Source organism: Protobothrops mucrosquamatus, unplaced genomic scaffold (assembly GCF_001527695.2).
Source record: "Protobothrops mucrosquamatus isolate PMUCROS unplaced genomic scaffold, P.Mucros_1.0 scaffold1200, whole genome shotgun sequence".
Lineage (NCBI taxonomy): Eukaryota > Metazoa > Chordata > Lepidosauria > Squamata > Viperidae > Protobothrops > Protobothrops mucrosquamatus.
In genome coordinates this window covers 111,011-136,671 of record NW_015387411.1, presented here as the reverse complement: position 1 = coordinate 136,671, position 25,661 = coordinate 111,011, and the positions used below count along the sequence as shown (strand labels likewise).

Here is a 25,661-nt window from a genome sequence, read left to right as displayed (position 1 = left end):
AGTAGGTTGTGATCTACTTTATCAAATGCCTTACTGAAGTCCAAGTAAATTATATCCACAGCATTCCTCTGGTCCACTAATTTTGTCACTTGGTCAAAGAATGCAATAAGATTTGTCTGGCATGATCTGTTTTTGACAAATCCATGTTGGCTTTTAGTAATGACTTTGTTTGCCTCTAGGTGTTCGCTGATTCGTTGTTTGATTATTGGTATTGAGGTCAAGCTGATAGGTCTGTAGTTTCCTGGATCTATTTTTTTCCCTTTTTTGAAGATGCTCTTTTCCAGTCCTCTGGTAGTTCCCCAGTGCTCCAGGATCATTGAAAGATATAGTTCAGTGCTTCTGAGATCACATCTGCCAGTTCCTTGAGAACCTTGGGGTGTAATCCATCTGGTCCTGGTGATTTGAACTCATCTAAGCTGGACAGGTGCTCACTTACCAGATTAGAATCAAGATCACGTGAAGTGTTAGTACCACTTTATAAGGCCTTGGTAAGACCCCACTTGGAATACTGCATCCAGTTTTGGTCGCCACAATATTAAAAAAATGTTAAAACTCTGGAAAGCATGCAGAGAAGAACAACAAGAATGATTAAGGGACTGGAGGCTAAAACATATGAAGAATGGTTGCAGAAATTGGGTATGTCTAGTGAAAAAAAGGACCAAGGGCAATATAATGGCAGTGTTCCAATATTTGAGGGTCTACCACAAAGAAGATGGAGGAGGAAGAAAGGGAAATTTCTTGACAGTGCGAACAATAAACCAGTGGAATGGCTTGCCTTCAGAAGTTGTGGATGCCCCATCACTGGAGGCTTTCAAGAAGAGATTTCAAGAAGAGCTATTTGTCTGAAATGTTAGAGATGATCCTGCTCAAGCAGGGAGTTGGACTAGATGACCTCCAAGATACCTTCCAACTCTGTTATGCTATGTTCTAAATAATGCTTTGAATGGAGGGAAATGGGACGATATGTAGAATTATGGTAGAGAGTATTTAAATTTCAGGATCTCCAGTATGGCAGTGTGAGACAAGCAGAAATCACTGCCTGTGATCATTCAAGCTTTTCACAAGTTGATTGAAGTCCCTGTTTAAAAAATTCTCATTGGTGGTTAATTTTTTTCAAAAGTTCATTTTGATTACTAGCTCTTGAAAGTTAGCTACTCTTCATCATCACATTATATTTTCTAACTTTGTGGGATTTTATTACCAGAATAATAAAAGCTTTAAAAGCAATGATAAGCCATTTATAACTAACATCCAGACTTTGACAAGTGTGTGGAAACCATTTTTCTTCCCACATAAGAAAAACAAGGGTTTATACTACACCGCTCTTGCAAATTACACTTATTTTCTCTGAAATACTAAAAATAGTAAGTTTGAAACAAAAAGCAAGTTAAGGTTGGAATATATGTAAGACAAACGTGAGACTGAAAAGACATACTACATTTCTTTGCCCAAAGCAAACCAGAATTTCCTATATTTGGTGCATTCATTTTAAAGACACCATATTTGCTTTCAGAAGAGGTAGTGACTTCAAGTGACATTTAAAACCCAGCTCTGCAGACTGTGTATGGTTCCTTAAGCATTGGTTCTGCTATTTTTATTAGGATGAAGTCACATTCTTAAGTATTTTTATTTCCCTTTTCCAAAATTGAATTTGGCTGCCTTGAACAATATCTCTTTTTCTTGACAATGTTTTGGCATCATTTGTGAAATTATTGCCCTGTTGGTTCACTTTGTTCTGACTTGTTTTCACTTCCAATCAATTTCATCTGTCTAGATAGCTGTCTAGTAATGCCAGCACTTGTCCTAGTCTCTCCCTACTCATACAAAGTTTTACAATTATAACATTCGATAAATTTTACAATTCTAATCATATATTAAAATTCTGAATCAATAATGCTTTTTTATAAATTTCTAATACTAACATTTTATAATCCCTCATGCCAGGAACATTATGTTGATTATCTAAAGTTACTTTAATGTTACATTTCTGTTATTATATGTCGCTGATATTGTTGCCATGGTTGTAGTTGTAGCTTTTGTATACCACATGGAGCAGCGTTGACTAAAATGGTTTACAAGAAATAAATCAGCAGGATAAAGGAAAAATGTCATTTAGACACAACAGAGTCAGAAAGAGGCAATAGGATTTTTACTAGCATATACCTTTTCCTATTTTCAATGTAAAAACTAAAAAGTAGAGAATATGCAAAAAGCTAGTATTTTATCTATTCATGCACATTTAAAGTTCACATATCATTTATCAACTAATCATGAGGTATTTCAATACCCAACTAGAACTAATGAATAAAACAGGATTTAAAGTTGAGAAAGGGGTAAAATATTTAGGGTTTACCCTGATGAGCATGTGTGAAACAATTATGTCAAAATGTGGAATGAAATTAATAAAGACATTTCAGAGTGGGATAATGTACAACTGTCTTTGATGGGGAGAATATCTTTTTAAAAATGAATGTATTACCAAGAATATTATTTCTATTTCAAACAATACCAAGTCTGACTTTGGACGTACCCTTTAAACAAAGGCAGAAAGAAATATCTAGATTTATCTGACAAGGAAAGAAACCAAAAGTTAAGCTTAAGATTTTGTGTGATGCTAAAGAGAGGGGAGGTTTAGGTCTGCCAAATGTGAAATTGTTCTTTGCAGTCTCTTGCCTTCTTTGGTTAAAAGAATGGATGATGTTAAGAAATTTGAGATTGGGATGGCGTGCATACCTATTGTACAATAAAGACTTTAGAAACCACTTTATTAGGCAGGTCATTCTGAGAATTTGGAACAAATATAAAATGACATTATGCCCAAAAATGCCTTTATGCCTTCCGCCACTAACCATATTATAGAAAGGAAATGAGTGTGGGACAAAAATGTTTAAGATATGCAGATTTATATATATATACATTTGCAGTGGTTTGTGTATTTGCAACTGATGGAGAGATTTAAAACTGATAAGAAACTGATAAAATCAAGGCCATAATTTGAGATTTGGATGGCATGCATACCTATTGTACAATAAAGACTTTAGAAACCACTTTATTAGGCAGGTCATTCTGAGAATTTGGAACAAATATAAAATGAGATTATGCCCAAAAATTCCTTTATGTCTTCCGCCACTAACCATGTTATAGAATGGAAATAAGTGTGGGACAAAAATGTTTAAGATATGCAGATTTATATATGCATATTTGCAACTCATGGAGAAATTTAAAGTTGACAAGAAACTGTATGATTTTGAACATGATAAAACTGCTTTTGAAATGGAACTGTGTACAAACAATGAATATCATACTGCTAAAATGTACAAACTTTTGTTAAAACTGGAAACAGATGAATTAAAAATTCCATAAGTTGGGCAAAAAATTTCAATATAACATACCAATTGAACAATGGTAAAACATGTGGATAAAGGGGCTGAAATTTACATTATATTATAACCTCAAAGAGAATTTTTACAAAATCATGTACAGATGGTACTTATCCCCAAATAAATTGGCTAAAATATAGAAAGGGTCTCCAAACAATTCCTGGAAGTGTAAAACTCAAATAGAAAACTTTGATGGACCTGCAAAAAAATTAAGCAATATTGAATTGGAATTAGTAATGCAATTCAAAACAGTTTTGAAAATCAATGTGCAGTTCAGACCAAAACCTTTTTTTGTTAGGGTTTATGGATAAAACATTGGAAAAATCATATGGTAAACAGTAGCACAACTTTTATATGCCCAGCGTTGGAAAGATCCTATGATACCCACAATAGAGGAATGGTTGATAAAGATGACGAAACTGATAGCTCTTAGTTAATGGCTCTTTGAGAGAAAAATCACTGAAGAAATTCATCTATAATTGGACACCCTTTGTGGACTTTTTGCAGGAGATAGAGAAAAATCAAAGTTTGGCATATGGATTTGTTAAAAAATTTAAAAAGAAAAAATCCTTTCCCCTTTCCTTTTTTGAGGGTGGGGAAAAAGGACATTATATTGCAGTCTTAAACTAAGAATTGAATTGCTCCTTACATCCTTGGAAGAAGAAATCACATCATTTTTTTGTATATATTTTTGTTTTCCTTTTTTTTTATTAGAGGGGTCCTTGGTGCTCTCTGATCTTGGTTGTTTTCTTGCAAACATTTCATTACCCAAACTAGGTAACATCATCAGTGCTGGTAAGAAGTGGGGATTGCTCTCAGTTTATAACCTAATGGCTTGCTCTGGGGTGATCTAGGGGCAGCGCCCCCAACCTTTTGGGCACCAGGGACCGGTTCCGTGGAGAGAGGTTTTTTCCGCAAACCAGAGCGAGTGTGGTTTGCGTGCTCCCTGCATCCTGTGGGTGGTGCTTTGCTTGTCTGTGCATCCCAGTTTCTGGACCCATGCCAGTCTACAAACCGGGGGTTGGGGACCTCTGATCTAGAGGTCCTTTGGTTGGGCTGTTTGGCAGTTCCTTGATTGGGATTTTTTTTTTTACTTGATTGTTGGTCTGGTGTTAATCTTGGAGTTAATCTATGCTCTTCTGGGTCTGACTGCTGGTGGAGAGGTGTTTGAGTCTTTTTGTTCCCTTTTTCGTTTGTTGATCATTTCTTTTGCATAGTTTGTAGATATTGTTTATGTCTATGTGTCTACTGGTGGCTAATTTGTCAGAGTGCCAGGCTTCTAGAAATTCCCTGGTGTTTTTGGACTTGGCTTGATCTAGAGAGAGTCATAGTTTCCCAACTGAAACTATGATTAAGTCTGTTCATATGTTGTAAAATTAAAGAGTTTAATAATGCCATCTGACTACTAGTTGGTGTTCATGAATGTGTTCTGCCAGTCTTCTGTCTGTTTGTGGCTGTTGCAGTTATTACACTGTAACAAGCCTGTAGTAAACAGCCTAGCCAAATAACCTCTAAGACAAAGATGATTAGGGGACTGGAGGCTAAAGCATATAAGGAACGGTTGCTAGAATTGGGTATGTCTAGTTTAACGAAGAGAAGGATGAGGGGGGACATGATAGCAGCGTTCCAATATCTCAGGGGCTGCCACAAAGAAGAAGGAGTCAAGCTATTCTCCAAAGCGCCTGAAGGCAGGACAAGAAGCAATGGATGGAAACTAACCAAGGAGAGAAGCAACCTAGAACTAAGGAGAAACTTCCTGACAGTTAGAACAATTAACCAGTGGAACAACCTGCCTCCAGAAGCGGTGAATGCTCCAACACTGGAAGTGTTTAAGAAGAGACTGGACAGCCATTTGTCCAAAACGGTATAGGGTTTCCTGCCTGAGCAGGGGGTTGGACTAGATGACCTCCAAGGTCCCTTCCAACATCATCATCATCATCATCATCATTATTATTATTATTATTATTATTATTATTATTATTACTACTACTACTACTACTACTACTACTACTACCCCAGGGCAAAGCCACTAGAATTTAAACTGAGAGCAAATCCCACTCCTTATTAGCACGGATAATGTTGCCTAGTTTGGGTATGAAACTGAAGGAAACAACCAAGCTCAGAGAGCACCAAGGACCCCTAATTTCAACCCTGAGCTACAAATATTCTCCTTTATTTTTCTTTATACCTCTTTGCACTTCTATTTTCTTTTTACTCTTTATCTTTTCTCTTGATTGCTAGCTTGTGTCATTTTTATGTGTACACTTTGCAAAATTTAATAAAATTATTAGAAGCCACGCATGTGGTAACTTAAGACAATTAAAATAATGGTGTTCTTTACCTCCCAATTTTTGAAACAAATTCATTTTACATACCGGTCACTGATAGCACTTAGCAATATAAACAAAACAGTTCTTCATTTTCATATTATATTTAAAATCCACACTGTCAGAAACATATATTCAACAGAAGTATAATAAGAAGTGGGATTCAGCAGCAAAAAAAATAAAATTGATAAACAGATTATAAGTTGGAGGCCAACAAGGTTGCTTCAGCAAAATCTGAGCATTTATAGCAAATACTTGTAAATTCAAACAACAAACTCCAAAGGAGACTTCCAACAGCTAGTAATATATGCAACACGAATCATAAACATCTTAGTAAAAATTCAAAAGTCTGATCACACCTTTTCCTACTAACATTAAACATATTAAAAAGAATATTTTTGTGATAAACATGCACCTAGTGTCCTCATTTTTTTGCCAGCAGACTTAACATGTCTCTCCTCCTACAATCAATTTATTAAAAATATTAATAGTATTTATTTAAATTTATTGATCGCCCAACTCCAGTGAACTCCCATGGACTCATCCAGTGGACTCACCATACTAGGATTCATAGAACATAAAATAATAGGGTGGGAAGGGAGCTTGAAGGTCTTCTAGTCCAACTTCCTGCTCATGGCAGGAGATCCTAAACCATTCCAGACTTTTTTGGGGCTTAATGGGATGTATACACATGATCATAGAAAGAATAACAGAATAATAGATAATAAATCTAATTAAATATTTGATTATTATTAATAATTCAATAAAAGAGGGGGGAAATCCAAAAGAAGGGCTGAATTGAGTAATAGAAGATGGTTTGTTAAAACAGTTTATCCTAGGAAATGAGTTTCTCCTCATATCCCCATAGTTGTTAAGTTCTCTCAGTCCACGTTAGGACTTTGCTCTTACATCATTAAAAAAAGTTATCATAAACTCCAAATATTTGATTACATATAACCAGTAAGACTCCTAATCGATTTGTCTTCTTTTTAAACACTAGATGTCAAAGAATATACTACAATGAGCAGTCACGATGAACAAAACAACACTGAAACCCCCAAGAGGGAGAGAAAAGGATCCTTTTACCTCAAATTCTCTTATGTTAATTGAAAACATCTACTCACAGAAAGCCGTAAACAAAAGATAGGATTAGCAAAGACAATGTCTTTATGAATACCTTTAAGCCCAAGAACAGCACATTGATTAAGGACAATTGACATACCAGAGTTTTGTTGCTTATTTGGCTCTTTGCATAGCAACAGTTCTACATTTAAGCATATCCATCTAAATCCGTAAAGGAGCTGAACAAATCCATTTAGATCTTAGATTCCAACCCCCACTCTGGGCCTCCTATCCCATAGAATACATTCAGGAGATGTGGGATAGTATGGGAAAGAGCAGACATTGGAAATACATTTCCAAATGATTGGATTTGGATGAGGCATGAAGGAAAAGTGATGAAGAAGGAGAGATTCAAGAGATCAATCAGTCTCTCGTGACACTGGTCAGGCCCCTAAACTTGAAAGAATATCTAATAACTATCAGATCGCCTACCAAATATAGACTCTGCAGAACCTGATAACCATCATTTATAATCTAGGGATCAAGGCAGACTTTCTAAAGGAAACTCTAGCCAAGTGAAAACATGAATTGTACAAAATGCAGCCTTCTAAGGAAGATTGAGTAGACCACCATGCCAAAGTTGTGACAATCAGAAAAACAGGGCATCTAAATTTAACTGCAAGGCTTATGGTAAAAATGCAGTCTCTTATGTAACTGAATCCATGATCTTGTCCAGCTTATTCTTATTGGGAAACACATCATAGTTCCTTCGCTGATTAACCCTATAGCCTCAGCATAAAATACTGTACCGTATATGAGTTGGAGTAGGTTAACTCAAACATTCATGCCTACCCCAACAGCATCTGCTATGGAGTTGTTCAACAAGATTTGTTGTTGTTGAAATCTAGCTAAGAGTGGCCTACTCACAATTATCCACACTTTTCTAATTTTCACTTAGACTACCACAATGGCCTGCACATGGGATTGCTCTTAAGGGCAGTTCCAAAACTATACCAAGTTACAACATGACTGCCATGTGTCAGGTCAAAGGAAAGACACGATTAAGCCCAAACAGGGAATCACCTTACAAGAACACCTGTAGGAGGGACAAGTCAAGAAAAAAAAGCTATGCTCAAATCCCACCTTTTTCATGTGCATGTACACATAAAAAGAAGGTGGGGCTTCTTCCATCATGCCTTTGTCCCCACCATCCTGAAATTTCTCTGAGCCCAAAAGACAACAAGGTGATGCTCAACTATAGACTTATAAAATGTGAAAAAAGAACACCTGCAAACATCTCAGTGGGAATATACACATGGTCCCACCACAGATTAGAAGACATTTTTCCAGGCAAAGAGCTGTTAGTAAAATAGATTAACTAATTCAAGTTGCAATTCTGTACCCACTGAATTGAAATTAAGTCTCATTGAAATTGATGGGACTTCTTTCTGAATAGACATGTGAGGGATCTCACTATAAATTATATGATTTCCATCTTCTATTCTTCTTCTCTTCCCCAGCCTTAATTTCATTTTCATTTGCAACCAACCTCTGGCTTTAGTTCACTTTCTTGTTTGCTGCTGAGATTTCTTAATATTGTAGAAAAAGTTTGTAGAGTCTGAGGAGGAAAACATTATAACACCCAGGGGTTACGATGCTCAATGTAAGGGATAGTTTTTTAAAAAATAATTCTAAAAGCCTGTTTGGCGTAATTGTTCCTCTCATGTAACAGAAAAATAAAATAATTAAAATTTAAAAATAAAAATAACATCAGGCCTGAAATCGCGTCCAGTGAGGATCAGATCCTGAAACTCATTTAAGAATGATGGGACTTGCCTGCCTTCAAGTTTCTCTTTAAATATCTTGCCCAAGAAAAGGGTATTACAAAACCCAGCAAGACTCAGAGAGAAGAGAAAAGATGGACAAATAAGTGGAGCTTTGGATCCTGATCCCACGTTCTCATGGTCTCTCTCTCTCTCTCTCTCTCTCTCTCTCTCTCTCTCTCTCACTCACTCACACACACACACACACACACACACATTCTGTGTCCCCAGAAAATATGGCCGTTGACCAAAATTAACTATAAACAAATGAAAACAATTCACTTTCTCGCCTGCAGTTAACAGTTACATATATTGCTTTTTTTTTCAAGCTATTTCTGTTTTGTGTGTCTGCAGATTTTTTGGTGTTACTACCGGTATGAATGAAAATTCAATTCTCTACCAAGGTTGTTTCTCAACCTTGGAAATTTTGAGACAGGTGGACCAATTCCCAGAATTCTCCAGTAAGCCATGCTGACTAGAGAATTCTGGGAATTGAAGTACACGTGTTTTAAATTTGCCAAAATTTAAAATTTATCTAGGGCCATCTGCGTGTGTGTGTGTGTGTGTGTGTGTGTGTGTGTGTGTGTGTGTGTGTGTATGAAGATTCTACAATGTGATCTTTCAGTTAATTCTTTTCCCACAAACATGCACTGCAAGACCTTGCTGATAACAAAGGAATCCAAAGGACCTGCCCTGTATCAACAGAGACTCTGTCCACCACCTGTCAACTAATATTCTTCTTTTTTTCAATCTGGCAGCACCATGGTCTAAAACTAGAAACTTTCAGAAAAAATGTGCTCTATTGCTCAGTTTACTTTAAAAGCAAGACTCTAGTACTCATGTGTTTGAATAAATGGTTGCTTTAAATAAGAAACGCAGGAAGTTGCATACTTCCTCTGGTCTATTTTATCTGCATTGGTTGTCATTAAATCCTATCTATACTTGCTGGGAAATAAATCTGATGGAGACAATTAAATTCTACATTGAATTAAATTCCACATAGACAGTTTAGCATATGGCATATCATATATGGCAAAGAAATCAAAAACACATAGACAGTATTTTACTGTTAAACTACAGTTTGTCCTGTGAAGGCAGAGTCCAGATCTTGTTCCATTTAGATTTCGCATAATAAAACAAATATTTCATATTTACTTTTTTAATTTTTACCTGGCTTTTCCTGCAAAGACCTTGAGGTAACATTCCTGATATCTCCCCTTTTTGCATTTAATCCTCACAACCACCTTGTAAGGTAGGCTTTGCTTGCCATCCAATGGTTATCTAAAGCTTTGTGGATCTGGAAGCTTGATTTTAGGCCATGTTTTTCTGGCAGTTTAGAGATTTGAATTGCATTTTAACCCCAAACCCCAAACTCCTTCTGAGCAAAGTAAAGTGTTAAGCCCTGAGGTGTAATAGACTTGGGACACTAGAAGCTTTTCCTATTTTAATTTGTGAAACACACAGAGGTTGTCAATTATAAAAACCATTCTAACCTTTGGAGTCATCACTCCATTCTATAATTGTCCAAAGCAGGATGCAAAAATGAATCTTTCCTGTTCAGCTGTTCTTGGGTGGTGTTTTGTGGCTGCCTCCACTTGGTAAACACACCCCGTCCCACCCCCAGACCATCTAAGGAGATGTAAAGTAAACTACTACACCCAGAAAGAGAAAGGACTTTTTGCTGTTGCTTACTCAGGGTAAGACAACAGAGCCTGCTGAGAAGTCAAAGATTAGCAGAACGTGAGAAAGACAAACTTTGGGAGAATCAACCATCAGAAGACTTTTGTCTGCAGCCATCAAAGAAACCACATCAACTATTCCTTATGGGCCATAAATTCACAGAAAAAATATCCTCATTTCTATTTGAATATGACACCCCAAGGATGGTTTTGGTGCACAACAAGAAGGTGGGCTTAACCTTCCGGGTGATCCAGCTGGTAGTCCTTACCTACATCATTGGGTAAGTAAGTGTTTAGGATCAGACAAGGGAACCCATTCAGTTCTCTCTAGAGCTCTCTTTTGTTTCTCCTGTGACTGGGTGCCCAATTCATGAATCCCATCTGTTTAATTAATTGACTCAGCCTTCCATCCTTGTGAGGTTGGTAGAATGATGACCCAGATTATTGAGGGCAAAATGCTGATGTTGTAACTATCCAGAGAGTGCTGTAAAGCATTATGGGGCAGTATATAAGTCTAAGTGCTATTGCTAATGCTATTGCTATTAATGGTCTTGATTAACCGGAAGACAGATCAAGGTCATCCACTCGTAGATTAAGGAACCAATGGGCGTTATTATTTTTTGATGGTGTGGAAGGATCTGAAAATGCAATTGAGGGCAAAAGTTCTTAATACGCTATGAAAAATCATTTAAAGGTCTGGAGTTGCATATGGCAGCCATCTCCTGACTATCTCTATATATATCCCCCTACGGGTTGATTCTTTGGTTTCCATATTGAGCAGCTAGATTTAAAATGTGGGATTTCTACTCACATCTGGAACAGGAGTCAATTCTTCCCAAGAAGGTTGTTTAGCAAGACTTCCAGCTGTGTTAAGGTTTCTGCTCCCTTTCACTTCAAGCCTTCTTTCAAAACCTGGCCAGTTGCCACTCAACTTGGCAAGGTGAGGACTATGGGGCAGGAATTTCATTACAAACCTTTACTCTTGATGTCTATGGAGATTCTCGACTGAGATCATGATTGTCCCAAAGGTGTTTTTTCAAAAGAACTGAAGAAGCTTCTTGGATGAGAAGCGAAACGTCTTCAAGGAAAAACAAAGACCAGCTGCCTTTTGAAACAGCACCTTTGGGATGTTACTGTTGATCCTGCTTTAAATACCCTCTCATCTCTAGGGACTGGCCGGACATGCTGGCTGGGGAATTCTGGGAATTGAAGTCCACACATCTTAAAGTTGCCAAGGTTGAGAAATACTGTTCTAAGTCATTTTTGTGGGAAGCTGAGGATCTGCAGCTTTCCCAACACCGCCAGGCCTGCCTGAAGCAGAATTTCTGTTCTGCCACTGAGTAATCATTCTTTGCCCATTAAAAAAAAGAAAATTTAAAACTTGTTGCTGCTGCCATTTTACTATTTCTTATATTCTGTTTTGCACACTGATTGCCTCCCAAAGCAATTTGTTTCAGCACTAAAAAGCATCTGAATCTAATATCAAGTGAAACATTGGTTCATTTAGTTTAGCATTCCCTATGCTAATTGGAGAGGATTCAGGAGGAGCATCCAGGGTGGTCAAAAAAGTCAAGATGGCAGCTATATAATTCAAGTTCTGTTGCTTGTTTATATGTGGTATCCATATGACATATGTCCAAAGATCACTATAATTTTGGAGACCATTCTCAGATTTAGCTAGGAAACAACAGCCTGTTGGTTGGTTGTTTATTTATTTATTTATTTATTAAATTTATATGCCAACCATTTTGCTCTGAAAGTGATTCTTTATTGTCTTTGCCTATACTTTATCTCCTGTCTGTCAAGTTGTGAAAAACAAATTTAAAAGTTTAATTGTATATACATAAGAACTTTATCATAACTCTCTATCTATCTAATCTATTATATACACATGGCTACATTCAAAAAACAATACTAACCTTCACCACCAATCTGCATTCTTAAGTGGCATAATCCAGAATTCTAACATTGCCTGTTTCCCACATCATTCAAATAATGGATAAAACAGCTCTCTGGCTGTTGTGTTGACATTCCTTCTTAATTAGGCAAGAAATCACCTTGTAATAGGTCTATTCAACATTCTATTTTTATTTGTCCTTTGCATATCCAAGGATATGAAAAAATACAGTGGAAGTAAGTAGTGCAGTAAATACCCATAATGCTAATGGTTAAAAATGTGAAAAGCAAGCCAGAAATAACTCAGTATTGGGCACTGTGCTACATTAATCCCTGTGTTGATGGTTAGGTCAAAAGTTAGTCTGGTGCTGATGCTCCCCTGGAACATCTATATCCCCTTTTGCCCTTCAAAAACAGGACAGAATATAGTTCCTTGCTGATCCTATGGACTGCTTGCTGAAGAAAGCAGCTGTTTTTTCTGCTATCTAAGCATCCAACACTTAGGAATATTTCCCCAAAGAAAACTTTTGGGGAGGGGAGGGGGGGAGAGACCTAGAGCTGAGAACTCAGTATTTGAAGAGAGAAACTTCCTGTTCAGCTTCCTGTTTTACTAGGTCATTTGACAAGGTTTAGTTCTATCAGGGCAAGATTAGAGAACTTGGTAGCTTCTAGGTGCTGCTGGACTCCAACTGTTATTATCCCCAGCCAACATAGTCAAGAATGACTGGAGATGCATCTAACGTGGATGGAAGCAGAGTGGTGGAATGTAGGTTTTGCCCAGAAGTGACTCCCAGCAAGAAGGAGGTCACACTTTTGCCAGAAGATATGGTTGTCCTTCAATCATCTCATCTCAGAAGCTAAGTTAGATCAGACTTGAAGAACTGGCTGAGAATTCAGGGTGGGATGGTGAACAGGAAAACATCCTTAAGGAAACAATCCTAAGGAAATTTTAATTTACAATTTTCCATAACAGTGCAATTTAAAGAGATGCAATGCATGTTATTCAAAGGAAAAGGCTGGGTCCAGGTAAATTGTATTCTTCAGGGCTCTTCCTTACAGCCATATTAATGTGTTTTCCTTTCATCTTGGAACTTGGAGGAAAATGCAGTAATAGAAATTGTGCTGACCTCATAAACCATCTTTACTATGCCTCTGCAAGGAGACCAGAGGTATTTCATGGGAAGTTTTTTTTTTAAAGGCACTATATGGCCATGGCTGCTCCTTTTACATATGCTGAACAAGGATGGCCATAGGCACCATTTTGATTTTTTTTTGTCCCCTTCCTCTGATGCCCCTACCAGTCAGTATCATACAATTTAAGGTGGGGTAGTTTCCAGATTGAAACTAGTAGATTTTCTGTTTTACTTTCTCTTTCCACCAAGATTCACCTACTTCGGGAAAATCAACTACCCAGCACTTTCCTGAACCTCAGCTGAGGCAAGTTAGCAGTTCAAGCAATAATTATTATCTTTGTATATAATAGAATGGATCCAATTGGGCTTAATTCTTATAATTGAATGCACCCTTCTGCAGACAGAGCTATCCAGGAGCTTGATAGTCCAATAACCCCATCATTATTCCAGATCAACAGGCAAAAGTCTTGGGGAAACAGAAGACTCATTGTCCCAAAGCAAAAATCTGTCTGAGAGATTAGAAGAGCTGGTTTGGTATATAATAAAACAGACAAACCAAACCAGAAAGACTTTAGTGTTATTGTGTCTCTGGATTTTATCTCCTAATGTTTCCTTCCAAGTGCAGGATATACTTTTTTGGATCAACCAAGTATTGATTCATTGGTTGCAACAGGAATTGGACTGACCAGCTTGTCTCCTGAATCTGACATCATGGGCTGAGAGAGGGTGATTGGCCCAAAATCACCCAGCTGGCTTTCATGCCTGTGACAGGTCTAGAACTCACAGTTTCCTGGTTTCTAGCCTGGTGCCTTGGCCACTTCACCAATCATTGGGAGGAATGACCCATTACAACTTGTGGACATCTTGATGTTAAACAAGAAAGATGTGTAGATGCACCTTCTATCTGCAATCTAGGAGCTGGGTATAAGTGAGTAACTTCAGCACCCTCCCTACTTCAGCCCCACTCCTGTTCCCTAAAACTGGCTGGGGAATTCTGGGAGTTGAAACTTATAGTTTTAAAGCTGCTGAAGTTGAAAAATACTGCTTTTTTTAAGCCCCACTTTGTTTTCCCTTTGAGTAAAACCTCTTGCAATTATGTTAAGAGGAAAGAAGAAACTTCTGCTTCCTCCTTAGCACTGTAATAATTCATTGGCAGGAATGTACCCGCGTGGCCGGGTACAGCTAGTTATATATAAATTTCCACAATGCAAAGTTTTTAAAAACTTAAATATTAAATATATATATAGTCCTTTTTATCTGTAACATTCCTGAATGGGATGAGAACTTAAAAAAATAAAAGAAACTTGTATTTGTACTTTTTCATTTTTCTATCCCAGAGGCTCATAGCATTATCTGGGCAGGAGTGACACTTGACTTTGGTAGGTTAATTTCCAAGAATAGAGTTACATAAAGACAGAGGAAAGATAAATACAATTTAATTTAATCTAATCCAGATGAGGAACAGTCAAATATTTTCATGATTCCTATTTAATTGTAATTTAGCAGACAGAGAAATCATGAAATATTTGTTCCACATCTGTTTAAAAATTTGGGAGAAGAGATTCTTAGGATTTGCAGTCCTGATTTTAGGGGTACTTTGTAATTTGAAGTTTCACTCTCTGATTGATTCTTTCCACCTCTCTCTTGCAATTTTGGACTACAAATCATAGAGACATTCAAAGGATGTTTCATTTTTTAAAAAGCTGTATGCATTTCTAGCCTGGGCTGCCCAGAGGATGGAGGAAGACAATGGCTTAACCAGACAGCTAGTACCAAGTGCTGTTTTCACATAATTTACTACGTTTGATTAGTTTTAATATTAGCGATTTCTCTGGCTAAGGACATGGTGTGAACTCAGCCTGATTAATTTGGTTTCCTGTTTGGTGAAATTCAGTAGCCAAAATAGGAATGTTATACATACCCTGTTGTGTTTTCGGTTCGCAATCAATTGACGAAGACGCATGGTGGAAACAATAGCTCTTTATTCTCCTTCTCCAACTCCAAGCAAAGAGCAAAAGGCACGCAGGCCTTTTATAGGGTCAGGAACCCAGTCAATGCTAACCAATAGGAACGCAGCGTTTTCACGCCTTGCGCATGCGCACAAGACTAATGCCACTCTGTCTGGTCCTGGGCAGCTTTTACAATGCCCGGGACCATTTGCAACCTTTCTGGGCCTGCTGAGTTTCCTCAACAGGCCCAGGACACAACATACCCAATCTGTAATCCTGTGCAAGTCTGTTTAGAAGTAAATCTGTCTGAGTTCAGAGACTTACAGCCGAGCTCCCGTATACAACATTGCAAGAATATAAACTGAAGTCGAAATTCCATATTTAGGGAGGTGCCTGGATAGGAGTCCCTCCCAAACTCAATTAATCATCCTTCTTTAACTTCCACTCTCACAATACTAGAATTCAAGGCTATCTAATGAGATCAGCAAATTGTAAATGTAGGGCAGGCCAAAGAAAACATATAATTACTTTATGGAATTGACTGTTAAGCTGAATTCCAGTTGAAATAGCCCACAAAAGGGCTAAACAAATTCATGGAGGAGGAGGTAGAGGAGAATCCTATTAGTCACCACAACCAAATGGAACCAGAGAGTCTACCTGGTAAGCACTCTACTTATTGCTGGGGAGAAATAGGGTAGAAAGCCCGTTGCTTTAAGCCTTAACTGGCAAATTTCTTCCAAAGTACATCGCTGCGACCACTGCTGGAAAATTGAATACTGGATTCACTGAACATCAGTTAATGGCTTGGCTTAATTGAAAAATAAATCTGTTTGTATGTGGGCCTATCAATAACCTGATCTTTTCACTGGCTGAAAGGTTGACTGGTTGGATGGTTGATTGAAGATTTTCAATCTTAGGATTGAAAGCTGTTATATACGTTACTGTCAATGTGTGAAATTAGGCATTTTATAGAATGCCTGGGAAATCTATAGAATGCCAAAAACGGGACGTCAAAATATGAAATGCTTAATATTTCACACATTCCCTAGGGCCCTAGGCATTCTATACAATGCCAAAAGGCAAACTAGAAAAGTATAAAACACTCCCACTAAAATGCCATTTTAGCCTTCCTTGTTGCAACAAGTAGGTAATACTGTTCTTTTTCTCTTGTTTTTTTTTCAGCGAGAAAATCTTGTACTTTACTTTGCATTTCTTCTTTCATTTTCATATACAACTTTTCAGTAAAGGGTTAGGGTTAAAGTTAGGGTTAACCCTAACCCTAACTCTTTTCATCACTCTCTTTTCATACTTTGCCTAAATAGTTTCTATCAGTCTGCATAATGCCTGGGTATTATATATAATGCCTATATGACATATTAAAATAACACAGTCATTTCATACTTTGCCTAAAAGCGTCACACACTCTATAGATTTCCTAAGCATTCTATACAATGCCAGCTTTTCACATATTGCTGGTAACATATATAATACAATTCTGGCTGCTGTGCATAGCTCAAGCTTTAATTGATTTCTAATCTATGGAAATCTTGACCTTTTATCATTTTTGTTGGGTTTTGGCTGCCAGAATAAGTCAAAAGTCTTATAATATGGGCATTTTCAGCAGACAGAAAACTTTCCAGACATTTCCTGCTTATAGTTGACCTGGCCTTTACCCTACTCTTGAAAGCCTGGGAACAAGAATTTGGCATGCTGAGTGATAAGGATGAATTCATTTAAGTCCTATATCTAAAGTAGGTTTTGACGTCTTAAAGATCTATGTTTCTTCTGGAAAATCTTATAAAAGTCACATTGCCAGGCTGGGTTGAAAAGGCATTTTAGTAAATGATAAACACAGATGACAAAACTCCTAAGCTATTCCTAGTTGCATTCTTGTCTTAGACGCAAAGAAAATAGTAAAGGGTTTCATGTTATGGCCTTCTCATTGGCAGCACCCAGGAGGTGGAAACTGTTATGTAATCTGTCCTTATTTGCAACATGTAAATTCCCCCTTTCTTCTAGGGGTTCAAAGCAGCAAGGAGAAGATAGCTGACACAAGGTCATGGAAGCCCTTGAGTTTCATGGCTGATTCTGGATTTGAAACTGCATTTTCATAGTCCTAATCCAATACCTAACCCAGTGTTTCTTAATCTTAACAACTTTAAGATATATGGACTTCGACTCAGAATTCCTCAGCCAGCATGCTGGCTGAGGAATTCTGAGAATTGAAGTCCACATATTTTAAAATTGCCAGGATTGAGAAATATTGCCTTCACCACTAGACACACTGTCTCAGATTTGGTTGCCTTCTTCTCCACAACTAGGTAGCAGAAAATTTTCTTTTTAGATAACTATTATGTCACAGTATTCTTATATTAGTTGGATATGATGTTGGCTTCTGGAGTTCCTTCTATATATTATAGATATTTTCTAGAATTTTATTTTTGTAATATTATAATCAATAATACTTGATTATATTAATGTCTATAAGCACTGAAAAAGGCAAAATATAAGTTGCAGCAGTATTTTATTTTTAATGCATGTAAATAATCAGAAATTCAGTTCAATTCAATTGCTATTGTCCTAGCTTTATACCAGGTATCTCAAATATATTTACTGACTCCTTTAGTAGGTCTCACCCCCGATCTTGACTTCATCTACTAATTCAATGTGGGTCTGCTCCTAAATCAGTTATTTTTTCTTCCTTGTTATGCCAAGAATTGCTCCTATACCAGCAATAATGGATGAGAATGTGAGCTTACAGAAGAGAGTCCTCTAATTGGAGGACCACTCTGTATTTGAAAATGTCCTCTATTTGATGCATTGATCCAAGGGTACTCCCTGAAGACCATATTAATGCATTCCTCTAGGCCAGGGGTCCCCAACCCCTGGTCCGTGGACCAGTACCAGGCTGCAGCATGCCAGCAACCGGTCTGCACAAATAAGCGAAGCCCTATTTGCAGGATGCAGGCAGCACATAAAACCACACATTCTCCGGTCTGTGGAAAAAACTTTCTTCACGGAACCAGTCCCTGGTGCCCAAAAGGTTGGGAACCTCTGCTCTAGGCTATGAATAGGCTGAAAAATGTATCAACATAATTTGGCTTGGTGGCACAGTGGTTAGAATGCAGTATTACATGCTAATTCTGCTGACTGCCGACTGCCAGCAGTTCGGCAGTTTGAGTCTCACCAGCTCAAGGTTTCTTGAAGGAGTCTCACCATCCTTCCAAGGTCAGTAAAATGAGGACCCAGATCATTGGGGGCAATATGCTGACTCTGTAAACTGCTTAGAGACGGCTATAAAGCACCGTGAAGTGGTATATAAGTCTAAGTGCTATTGCTATTGTCCTGCCATAACTGCTGAGCTTTAGTCTGCTTTAGTAGAAGGGAGTAGTTCTGTCCATACAACTCTATTGCAGGATAGTTTAAGAGCGGTAATTATTAGATTCTCCTGGCTTCAATTTCCAGTCATCCAGTGTCAGCTGCCAGTGACACTAATCAGTAGTCCCTTGAATGTGCAGTGGGCTCAATGCCCTAAGGGTATTTCTATACCCAGGCCATGGGTCTTCTGGAAGTCCAGTGACTGTTTTTGATTGATTAATTGATTGATTGATTGATAACAAGCCATCAAGTCACTGCTGACTATTATCAGCCACCCAGATAGATTTTTCTCCAGGACTATCTGTCCCTAAGCTAGGCTTTCAGGTCTTCTAGCTGCAGTCCACTTTTAGCCGCTATAACTGAGTCTGTCCATTTTGCTGCTGGTCATCCTCTTCTCTTTCCTTCTACCTTTCCCAACACCAGAGCCTTCTCCAGAGAGATGGGTCTTCACATAGCATGTCCAAAGCAGGGTAATTTGAGGCTGGGCATTTGTGCCTTAATGAGAACTCTGAGTTGGCTAGTTTGAGGATCCATCAGTTTGTTTTCTTAACTATCCAGTGTATGCTCAGTAATAATAATAATAATAATAATAATAATAATAATAATAATAATAATAATAATAATAATAATAATAATAATAATAATAATAATAATAATAATAATGACAAAGTTGGAAGGGACCTTGGAGGTCATCTAGTCCAACCCCCTGCTCAGGCAGGAAATCCTATACCATTTTGGACAAATGGCTGTCCAGTCTCTTCTTAAAAACTTCCAGTGTTGGTGCATTCACCGCTTCTGGAGGCAGATTGTTCCACTGGTTAATTGTTCTAACTGTCAGGAAGTTTCCCCTTAGTTCTAGGTTGCTTCTCTCTTTGGTTAGTTTCCATCCGTCGCTTCTCATCCTGCCTTCAGGCGCTTTGGAGAATAGCTTGACTCCCTCTTCTTTGTGGCAGCCCCTGAGATATTGGAACACTGCTATCATGTCCCCCCTCGTCCTTCTCTTTGTTAAACTAGACGTACCCAATTCCAGCAACCGTTCCTTATATGTTTTAGCCTCCAGTCCCCTAATCTTTTCCAACACCAAAGTTCATTGTTCTGAGTTTATCCAAGCCTTGGGAAAACAGGTAAATCATGGACCAAATGAACTATTTGAGGGCAGAATTTCATCAGTTTTCCAGAAGACTAGTAGAGGAGTAAACAGTTTTACTTTTCTTCCTGTTATTTGGTCTGGAAATGGAAATTTGCTGAAATCTTGTCAATTTCAGCTTTTAAATACCCCAAATGGAAAAATGTAAGGATAGTGCCAGGAAGAAGTGACCACAGTTGGTATTTGGAGCATGCAGAATGACCTTACAGTAAATAAAATCTCTTCCTTCCCCCCCCTCCCAAAAAACCCTAATAAAAGCAGTAGAAAGTTCAGCAGCCCTGTAAAACCCCTCATGAACAGAAATAATGGAAAACCTTTAATGCATCCATTTAGGACAGAACCAGCAACCTATTTTTCTTCCTGTTCAAATCAACCATCAGTCCTTGTTTTTTACAGATTAGGCACAGTGGCCTTTTGAAATACTATTGGATGTGTGTTTAATAAAAGATCTTCTCAAAGATAGGCATACCAATGTAACAAGGGGCTGGATGGCATTTTGCAGAGAACAGACCAGGAATTACTCAGGCAGAGACTAAAGCAGAAACCAAGTGTCCAGTTTCTCCTGCAACCCAAGCCAAAATGACCCCAAAGGTCAATGACTGGTGACCCAGAAGAGAGAGGTATGGCTGCCACAAAAAGGAGCACAGTAGATACCAGCCCTCATCATTGTGAATGGAGAGCTAGATCATTTGTATGCCAAGATTTGTGTTGGGAGAAGATGGAAAACATTACTTCAAAGCTGGGATAGATAAGAAGGAATTCAGGCTGCTTCTGCAATAGCAATAGCACTTAGACTTATATACCACTTCACAGTGCTTTACAGCCCTCTCTAAGCGGTTTATAGAGTCAGCATATTGCCCCCCAAAATCTAGGTCCTCATTTTACTGATCGTGGAAAGATGGAAGGCTGAGTCAACCTTGAGCTGATGAGAATTGAACAGCTGGCAGTCGGCTGTTTTGAGTTTCTTTCTCATATCTTATCCTGTTGATTCTGCAAGGGTGACTGGAACTATATTTTATTAAGATAGGCTATACCCAAAGGTGCTTTTACACAAGGCAACTGGACTTTCTTTTTTCTCTTTGAAGACATTTTGCTTCTCATCCAAGAAGCTTCCTCAGCTCTGACTGGATGGTGGGGAATGGAAGGATTTATATTCCTTGCAGGCACCTGGTCATTTGCATTCTTTTAGAGAGTCATTGAGGCCAACTGGAGGCTTATCTGTGTCATCAGGGTCACCTGAGTAGTGCGAATGGATGTGGAACCTTTCTTGGAACTACTGAAAAGACTGTGTTGTAGACTGGAGATAGATGATGTCGTATCTCTCCTCCTCTGTTGAGAGAGGGCTGTTCAATTTTGACACAGATGACCTCTTTGACCCCTCTTTCAAACCAGAGGTCCTCTCTGTCCAAAATGTGGACTTTGTTTTCTTTGAGTGACCAAAAAGAAAAAAGATAAAGGCCATTTATCTGATGACACAGATAAGCCTCCATGTGGCATCAATGACAGCAAATGACCAGCTGTCTGCAAGGAATATAAATCCTTCCATTCCCCATCATCCAGTCAGAGCTGAAGAAGCTTCTTGAATGAGAAGTGAAATGTCTTCAAAGAGAAAAAAGAAAGTCCAGTTGCCTTCTGAAAAAGCACCTTTGGAACAACCATGACCTGGATGACTGAGAATCTCCATAGACATTTAAAGATAGGTTAGAGTAACAGCATTTTGAAAACCTGTGTTTTTCCTTCCATCTCTCCTATACCCCAGTGAATAAGGACAGAGCCCGTCTGAGCTTTTTTCTAATGCTTCACTGTTTTCTGGGCTCAAAGCATGCTCGGTTTTTGCTACCATTTATATATATATTCTCTAAAGTCATCTCCAATGCTCTCTATAATACCATCACCAATAGTGATTGTCAAGATCATCTCTGCATTCCTCTTCAGTGGGGCATCTTCATGCCATGGTTAATGGGCCCGCAGGTGAGCACTGAATCTAGTTTAAGAATTAAGCATCCTAAGAAAGGCATGCAGGGCTACTTTGAAGTTGCCTATGAACATCTGAATAGTAAACACTATCCATACAAATTAGCAACTAGTAATTTCTTGGAATTATAACTATTGCCTTTTTTGGAAGAGTCATACAGTAAACCACCATAAATAGTAAGTACGATTCTCCAGCTATTTGCACTGGGTGAATGATCTTAAGTTCTCTAGGGGAGGGATGAGCTATAGCTTGAAGAATTAAAAATTGAAACACTACATGAAGATATAAAAATAGGAGGAAAATGGTGGCACCAATATAACCAACAAAAAAAAACTGCTGCTACTATTTTTAAGAAAAGGAACAGCTGGAACATATTTTGTGTTGAGCACAACCATATGTATTTAATGCAAGACCCTGATTTGCGATTTGAAGCAATACACTTCTGCCATTCCAGATTTAATTTTTGAGAATAGCTGATAATCAGTTAGAGAAGTCAGCCTTTTCCAGCCTGAGGCTTGGAATACCTTGTCTGATAATAATAGGAGTTGTAATCTAATACAGGTAGTCCTCAATTTACAACAGTTTGTTTATTGACTGTTCAAAGTTACAATAGCACTGAAAAAAGTAACTTATGACCATTTTTCACACTTACGACTGGGCACTTATGACTGGGCACATGATCAAAATTCAGACGCTTGGCAAGTGACTCAGATTTATGACGGTCGCAGTGTCCCAGGGTCACGTGGTCACCTTTTGCAACCTTCTGACAATCAAAGTCAATGGGGAAGGCAGATTCACTTTACAACTGTGTCGCTAACTTAACTGCAGTGATTCACTTAACAACTGTGGAAATAAAGGTTGTAAAATGTGCCAAAACTCACTTAACAAATGTTTCGCTTAAAAACAGAAACCTTTGGGCTCAGTTGTGGTTGTAAGTTGAGGACTGCCTGTAATAAATATAACATAGGTCGAAGAATGCTGCTTTATGGTAAAAGTTCTACAGAATAGTTTCTAGAAATATTTATCATTATAAATCATAATGTGCCATTCTACAAACATTTACGGATATGCTCAGTAACCCATACAATACCCCTATAAGGTATTATTACTTTGCAGATGAAAGACACAGATGAGAAAATGATTTGGTGATGTAATGGCTAAGGACATCCACATTCATAGATCATGGTTCAGCAAGATTAGCAAGTATGTCCACAAATAAATATTGTTGTAAAACAAATATTTGGCCAGCTGAGTAGTGACTGACTTGTTATCTAAGCTCAGTTTTATGTGCACTCATCAGGAAGTAGCCACTTCTGAATATAATGGAATTTGTTCTGAAAAAACTGTTCCTAAGGATTACGTCTTGATCTTTCCATATTCGCTAAATAAGAGGTATTCCTTTAGTTTGCATTATTTTATAAGAAGATATAGATTGCGATCTACTGAGTTGGCAAGTGTTTCTGACCCTAATTGTTTAACTATATAATCAAGATTAATTGTTACATAATTAATTGTTTAACTATATAATCAACCACTCAGTATCAGTTTTATTTCTAAAATGAGGAAAACTTGAAAATTAATAGATTTCTTTAAAGAAAAATTTAAAAATGTTCAAATTCCTCAATTCAAACCTGTTTACAGGTAGTCCTCAACTTACAACCATTTGTTTAATGACCGTTCGAAGTTACAACAACACTGAAAAAATGTCTATTTCTCACATTTACAACCCTTGCAGAATCAAAATTCAGATGGTTGGCAACTGGCATGTATTTGGGATGGTTGCAGGGTCCTGGGATCATGTGATCCCCTTTTGTGACAAGCAAAATCAATGGGGAATCCAGATTCACTTAACAGTTAACCACAGTGATTCACTTAACAATGGTGGCAAGAAAGGTCATAAAATGGGTAAAACTCACTTAACTCTTGTTTAGCAATGGAAATTTTGGGCTCAATTGTGATCCTAAGCTGAGGACTACCTCTACCTTCACAAGTTTTAGCCTCCTGGCTGATTACACATTCAAGTTTGCGTACCTGCTGACAAATGACTCTGACCAAGGGAGGGGAGAATGAGACTTGATTGGGAAGAAGATGGGAAACATTGGATGACTGACAAGAGAAAACCACAGTCTGCACCATACAAAAATAAAAAGAAGAGTTCTGAAGTAAGGAGAGTTCCTTAGAAAGAAAGAAAAGAAATTGAAATGTCTGGCATCTCTTTCTGTTGTCTGGTGTTGAGAGGATTTCCTGTAAGGAAATCTCAACAGCTTGAGCTAAAGTGGTAACTCATGTCACTTTCTGTTGCTCTCAGGCAGGAAGAGGAAAGGGTAAGGTATCATAAAGAAGAGGTTTTTTTGGCTCCAGATGATAAAGAAGTGGAAACAGAAAGTGGGTAACCATATTCTTCAGCTACTTTCTACCACAAAATAAGAACGGAGTGGGGGGAGAAAATAGAAAAACTGGAGATGTTAGAAATAAAGAAAAGAACCAGGGGTTTCCAGACTCAAGACAATGATTATATCAACTCATCCAACTGCGGTGAGGATGGCCAAATATCCTTTGATTTGAAAAAGTGGGAGGAAAAAGCCTAAGATTTAAACACTGGAGCTTAGATTTATATATAAGTTTTGATTGCTAAGTACTGCTGTTGTGGTTGACTTAATTTTGTTCTGCAATAAGATAATCAGTTTAGCTAAATCTGTGAGCCTCCACTTAGAAAGCCAAATTCTGAATAAGGAATCTGCAGAACACATTAATAGAGGTCAAAATCTGGAGAATCTAGACCAGGGGTAGTCAACCTTGGCTCTTTTATGACTCGTGGACTTCAACTCCCAGAATTCCTGAGCCAGCTATGCTGGCTCAGGAATTCTGGGAGTTGAAGTCCACGAGTCATAAAAGAGCCAAGGTTGACTACCCCTGATCTAGACTTACAGGTGTCAAGTCTACAATGATTATGACTTAGATTATAAGCAGTAAAAAACGTAAAATATTCACATTGGTATCACTTCAATCAAAAATATTTGTTGTTGTAAATGCTATTTATTTCTTTGCCAGATTAGTTTTCCTTCTTGCTTTTACTTTCTAAGCCTGTTACTTAACTTTTTTTTTTTGTAAAAAAAAATGTCTTCCTTAGGTGGGTATTCCTCTATGAGAAAGGCTACCAGTCTAAGGATAGCATCATAAACTCCGTCTCAGTGAAGCTCAAAGGCATCGCACTAACCAACATTAGCGGCATGGGTCCGTACTTATGGGATGTGGCAGAGTATGTTTTCCCTCCTCAGGTAAGACCTTAGGAGCGAGGAAGAGTTGTTTCCAGAGAATAAACAGAGACTTTGGAACTGGGTCATAAGTGCCTTTTGCGGGGTCTGTCATAACTTCAACTGGTTGCTAAGCAACTGGTCATAAGTCAAAGACTACCTGTATTAATTTAGGAGAACTTTCCCTTTTATTTGTTACTGGTTGGTCAAAGGTTGACTCCAGGGTTCTGCTAAAAGAAACCTGGCACTCAAAAGGAAAAATCAACCTTCTCCTATTTTGGATGAACATTTATCAGTTAGATTAATATTAAATTAAATACAGCGTCACATCAATATTTTAAAATCTTCCCAATGTACATCTCCACCCCGGACCACCCCAACGATGCCACGGAAGTGATGTCCCGGTGCCTGGAGGCCGTGCGAGTCTGGATGGGGAGGAACAGGCTTCGTCTCAACCCATCCAAGACCGAGTGGCTGTGGTTTCCGGCGTCACGTCATAGCCAGTTGGTTCCATCTCTGGCTATCGGGGGCGAGTCATTAGCCCCCGCGGAGAGGGCTCGCAACCTGGGCGTCCTCCTGGATGCTCGGCTGTCTTTAGACGATCATGTGACGGCCGTGGCCAGGGGGGCTTTTCATCAGGCTCGCCTGGTACGCCAGT

General features: G+C 38.2%; 1 protein-coding gene across 1 annotated transcript in view; it reads left to right on the top strand.

Annotated features, from left to right (window-relative positions):
- The first annotated feature begins 10,326 nt into the window (after positions 1 to 10,326).
- Positions 10,327 to 25,661, top strand: part of P2RX1 (purinergic receptor P2X 1) — a 34,550-nt gene continuing 19,215 nt past the window's right edge. The window contains exons 1-2 of the mRNA XM_015820887.1: positions 10,327 to 10,552; positions 24,880 to 25,027. Coding sequence (XP_015676373.1) covers positions 10,416 to 10,552; positions 24,880 to 25,027 — 285 coding nt within the window. The 5' untranslated portion in view covers positions 10,327 to 10,415. The remainder of the gene's footprint in view (positions 10,553 to 24,879; positions 25,028 to 25,661) is intronic.